The sequence below is a fragment of the Octopus bimaculoides genome, chromosome 20 (genome assembly GCF_001194135.2).
Source record: "Octopus bimaculoides isolate UCB-OBI-ISO-001 chromosome 20, ASM119413v2, whole genome shotgun sequence".
NCBI classification, from domain to species: Eukaryota; Metazoa; Mollusca; class Cephalopoda; order Octopoda; family Octopodidae; genus Octopus; species Octopus bimaculoides.
The window spans coordinates 27,674,708-27,680,835 of NC_069000.1; the positions used below are offsets into that span (position 1 = coordinate 27,674,708).

A 6,128-nucleotide genomic window follows, 5' to 3' on the forward strand; every position below is an offset into this window, starting at 1 on the left:
AAGAAAATAGGCAATTACTATATCATGGTTACTATTAATTTATTTAATTTGAAGCTGATAATCACTTCAGTTTCAAAGATACGACATCACAAATATAGCTACTTGCCTAATTAGGCAAAATTTTGGCCAATTCATTGACCATTCAAATTGTCATATTTCTTAGAATATTCAGCTGAATTTCACAAATGAGGTATCAATATGTTTCATTTTGGATGCTCTCCAAAAAAATTACATTTAAATATTTTCAAAAATTCATCAAAATCTATCTCATCATATTCTATTGTTTGTACCATCATTGTACTAGAACCTCAATTCTACACATACCATTTGGCTCATTTAGAAGCAAAAAAAAAACCAAAACAAAAACCTCTCTGCACCCGTTTTCAACCTCATCCTCACTGTTGAACCTCCATCTGTGCAGGAATTGAGCCATGGCTTGGAAAAGGTGTTAATCTGGTGGTGCAAGGTCTGAACTGTAGGCAGGGTGAGGAGGCAATACTTCCACCACCCTCAAGTTCACTCTTGGTCATAGTGGCAGTGTGTGCTGGGGCACCAAACACACAACGTGACCTTCTGTTCAAATCACCCTTGTTTGGCAAAGGTTCTGAAGCCTGGCCAGAATGAAGCCATTGGTTTCTCTTATTGGGATTACAAAAATACATCCATTTTTCATCCCGTTATAATTCAGTCCAAAAGTGGGAATCTTAAGGATTTGCTAGCAGTTGTTTGCAAGTGTTCATATATAGTTGAGCCTGGTCATTGGTCAGTTCATGAGGAGTTTCTTGACAGCATCTGTTCACAAGGCCAAGCTTATGGAGGTCATGATCAATGGTGCTTTGTGAAGGAACAAGTTCTACTGACAATGCACAAGTGTTTGTGCTTAGCTATTGTTCAACCTTTTCAAGCAAGGCTTTATTTACCACAGACAAGTGAAATCGAAATCGAACTAAATTTGATGACTTGCACCCATGCCAACGTCTCTTTCATTGAACACTAAACTCAGCTTGCAAAGACCTGTTGGGGCACTACACTCTCGGAATGGTTGGCGTTAGGAAGGGCATCAAGCTGTAGAAACTCTGCCAAATCAGATTGGAGACTGGTGTAGCCATCTAGTTCACCAGTCCTCAGTCAAATCGTCCAACCCATGCTAGCATGGAAAGCGGACGTTAAACGATGATGATGATGAACAGAATACTGACAGAACTTTCCTGAACTTAGTAAGCAAATATTTTCCTAGTAGTCACAAGTTTCATAAGATCATAAATGAAAGTTAGTTACAGCTGCATAGACGATTTTGCCTCTTCTTTAGCTAGAATTAAGAGAAAAAAACTAAATCTACCCTCTACTAATGAACCCTTACTTCAATGCAACTGTCTTAAAAACAGTGCATGCCCTCTTTACAGTAAATACATTCAAAAATCAATGTTTATTGCCCTGAAGTTTCAACCACTAATAGTGACAGCAATAATACAAAATACTATATAGAACACTTTCAAATTGAAGTATATTCAACATACAAATACCTTCAGACATGAGGACAAATAATCTGCAACAACTTTCTCAAAATATATTTGGAGTTTAAGAAACAAAGAAGCTAACTATAGCATTAATTGGAATCAGCTCAAGTAGGTTCCATCAGTAGCAAGTGCCAACTCTGCTTAGCAGAAAAATTTAACACCTTTACTCTACCACTCAAACTATTAAACTCCAAGTGGAAGTTGATTTCCTCATGTCCCCACCAAAGGAAACCCCTTCTAAAATTCTTCAAGCTACCAACAGGTTAACAATCTAATATTCCTTCAACTATCCCTGGAATGTTCATGTCAACCCATTGCCTCACTAATAAACCATCATCTGTACCAGTATAATATATCTTTTTTATTAGTATCCACATATACAAGATCTGACCTTTGTTATAGTTGTTATATGCCATGATACCTCGTATCTTCAACAGGTGAAACCCACTTTCTCTTTCTCACAACATAGTTTGGACATCATGGCTTATTTCTATACCAGAGAACATTCCAATATCCCATTTGTCAATAAGAGACAATTCAACAATTCAGTTATATATTATTTTACTTAACTCCCCTGATTTATCTACTTTAGATTCATTCCATGTAATTCAGTCTACTAGCTTCACATATCAAATTTCTGCATCTTTTTCTGATTTCTACACCCCTTATTTCATATTTTTTTTTATAAGTGTGTATATACATGTACGTGTGTGTGTATATATGTGTGTATGTATGCATGTATATGCATGTACACATGTATATTTTATATACATACATATATGCGTGTGTGTGTGTATGTGTATGCACAAGCTCTACAATCTATAAAGTATTTTATTTGCATACACTTGTTATATCTCATGCTACCGCACATCTTCCAGAGTTTGAAATCCACTTTCTCCTTTTCACAATGCAGTTTGGACAACATTTTTGAATGTCAATGCATCTACAATCCACTGCTGTATGAGACGTTTGCACACCACTCACTCCTGAACTTTGCATCATGGCTTTTACATACTTCGATACCAGAGAACAGTCAACATCCCATCTGACAATAAGAGATATTTTACTGTTGTTTCTTATTTTACTTAACTCCCCTAATTTATCAATTGCAGGTCCATTTCATATAATTCACCCACTCCCTTCACATACAGAAATTCTTATTTCTACATCCCTTATTCCATATCCTTTTATAGGTGTGTATATATTCATGTACGTATGTGTGTATATGCACATATGAGTGTATGTATATATATATATCTGTAAATGCATGAGTATGTGTATATATGTATGTTTATATGTATATGCACATATGTGTATATGCACATATATATGCATAAACTTTACACCCATTTCCTTATTTATTTATTTGATCCACATTTATACATGTCTATTAAATATTTCATTCTATGTTATTTACATAAATATACACATATCTATGTATGTGTATGTATGTAGATATACTTATACGTGTGTGTGTGTATATACATATCTATGTTTGTGTATGTGTGTGTTTATATGTATGTATAGATGTATATTCAGGTATGTGTGTGTGCATGTACATGTATATATGGGCATATGTATTTATAGGTATTCATCATATATATGAGTGTGTGTGAGTGAGTATAGATATATATGTATGTGTGTATGCATGTATGTATACATATATTAACGCAATGTGGCACATTTCAACTCGTAAACAAGTCCTTCACTGTTTTGTCATGGAGGAAAATTTCTCGCTGTAGACAAATGGTGTAAATATACCTAAATTAAATCAGTTTCCAGCACCACCTATCTAGACTGTGAAGTACAAGCATTTCAGAGTGATTATCTCCTTTAAGAATCAATGCTTGGACACACACATATATACATTCACATGTGTATGTATATATATATATATATATACATATATATATGTGTGTGTGTGTGTGTGTGTGTGTGTGTGTGTGTGTGTGTGTGTGTGTGTGTGTGTGTGTGTGTGTGTGTGTGTGTATGTATGTGAGTGTGCACGTGTATATGTGTCTGAGCATTGAATCTTAAAGGTCAGCTAAGGTTAATTGCATGTGTAACCAACTATGAAGAGCAAATCAGCAGTACAAAGAAATAAAATACCAATCTCCTTAAAATGGCAACTACTTTAACAGTGCTAGAATCACCATCCCACTACACCTACACATTCAAAACAGTTTGCCAACAACACACACTGATAATCTCAGTGACCACTACTAAATTCAGGCCATGACAGACAGAGAGGATGTTCTTGAAGCCAAGGACCATAAACTTATGGAGACAATATTTATATATCACCTGAGGAAACACAACTAGATCTCATAATGCAGGGAAACAGTTACATAATCAAGTACCTATACATTTGGAGAACTATGTTGCGTGGAAACAATTGTAGAGATTAAAAAATTAATGTCCAACCATACCCCTTCTTGTTCATTCCAATTTTTTCAATTATATATATAAAACTGAATGATTTGTACATACAAAAATGCACACTTAAATGCTCAAGTAGAATCAATTCCATTGTGGCAACAAGATTATTTGATTCAATATTCAAAGCATAACTTCCAAGAGACTACACATTTAATGTACTTTTTAATATATCAGATGCACACAAACATGAACGGACATACACACACATATGGGTATGGTCAAGAAGCTTGCTTCTAAACTATGTGGTCTTGAGCTCAGTCCTATTGTGTAGCACTTTGGGTAAGTCTCTTCTATTGTAGCCCTGGGCTAACCAAAGCCCTGTGATTGGATTTCGTAGAAGTAAATGGAAATCTGTTGTGTGTATACATACATATATGTATGTATGCATGTGTGTATGTGTGTGTGTGTGTTTGTGTATGCCCTTGTCTAGACATCACATGATGGTTGTAAATGAGCATCATCGTTATACAAGTGAAGTTGTTTGCTTCCAGTCTTCCATGAAAAATTTGTCTGAGCATGGGGAAATATTACTCTACTTGGAAACAGTTGAGGGTTGCCAACAAGAGGGGTAATTCTACCTTAGAAAATCTGCCTCCAGAAATTCCATTTGATCCATACAAGCATAGACAAATGGACATTAAATGATGGAGAATGATGACGGTACATGTACAAAAATTTTTAAAATCATAAGTTAATCTGTAATAGGGATAGAGAACAAGTTTATGAGGAGATGGTCCTGACTACTTTTTGTACACTGAGAAGTCAACAGATAAAAAAAATACTCTCACCTGAATATGTTTCATATAAGCCTGTACCACTCTTAAGGAATAATAGTCAATCAACTCCAACACCAGTTCAATGCCCTGCAATGCAATACAACACAACATAACATAATAAAATTAATCAAAAAGTGGATTTGTGAGTGTGAGTTTGATAATGAAGAGAGACTAGAATTTTATTTACAGTATGAGGGAAGAAAAGTGGTGGAAATGCAGAAAGAAGGAGAATGAGCAAAATGAGAGAATGAGAAAGATGCAAAAAGGAAGACATGTTTCTTTCTCTAAAATGTTTCTTGCTGAATCTGGCCAACAGATTTCAGTTATATCAATCTCACAAATCTGGGAGAGGCCTGAAAAGCTAGGGGCATTCCCTTACCTCTTCTGATTAACATATAAAAATTATTAAAAAGCACTTTTTGTCAAAAGTTCATTGGGTTAACTTTTGCTTTGATATTGCAACATTTCAGCATTCCTACAAGAATCACGAAAAAACAATGTGTGGAATTTGATTGATGGAGACTGTGGATATCCATTTTATATATGATGGATCCACTGTTGATTCTAATTATTCAAGTGGTAGGTCTGACTTCAGCTCTTTTGTTAATAATACATCTTGGTCTGACATAAATATTACTACTGATTCAATGTCTTCACTTAAAAATAATTTTACTAATAATACAATTAATAATATACTAGTTAATAAACATAATAGTATATGTAAGTGAAACAACCAATATAAGTGCCCATTTAGTAACCAGCACCTCAGAGCAAACTTAGCATATAAATGTTCCATTCAAACACCTGATAAAATATACTATTATATTAGTACAACAGTGTCAAAATTCAAATCCAGAAGGAATAATCACATAACAAACACAAATTACATAATACATCATTAGCAAAATTCATTTGGACACTTAAGAACAGCAATATTAATTACTCTATTATGTGGTTGATTATACATACCAGACTTCCTTATAAAGTTTTACTTTGTGTTGCATGGAGGCACTAGAAATCTAAAGTGTATGTCTGGAACTAAATAAACAAAAATTATTGATCCATTGTTCACACCGATCTTTTAAAAATTTAACTAACTTATTTCATATAAAATTAGATATAGAAGCTTATTGATTATGTTTTAGTTCTCTGTATTACTATAAACCTTCACTAATTTGTCTCTGTGCCTATAGTCTTGAAACTCCATTTGACCAATTTCTAAAGTATTAGCTACTTCCTATAGTATCAACCATCTGATCTTTATTCTTCTTGTCCCTAAGTATCTTAATGATATATGTTTACCCAACGATGATAAATAATATGATATATATGTGTGTGTTTGTGTGTGTACATACACACTCATTATATATATATATACATATATATATACATATAT

The 6,128-nt window shown here is 33.9% G+C and overlaps 1 protein-coding gene across 2 annotated transcripts in view; it reads right to left on the bottom strand.

Annotated features, from left to right (window-relative positions):
• The window catches only part of LOC106867745 (5-oxoprolinase), a 255,283-nt gene that overhangs the window by 65,466 nt on the left and 183,689 nt on the right, over positions 1 to 6,128 (bottom strand). For both annotated transcript variants that reach the window (XR_008266373.1, XM_052975150.1), the window contains exon 26: positions 4,745 to 4,819. Coding sequence is in view for 1 of the 2 variants with exons in the window: in XM_052975150.1 (XP_052831110.1) it covers positions 4,745 to 4,819 (75 nt within the window). In the remaining variant the exon portion in view is untranslated. The remainder of the gene's footprint in view (positions 1 to 4,744; positions 4,820 to 6,128) is intronic.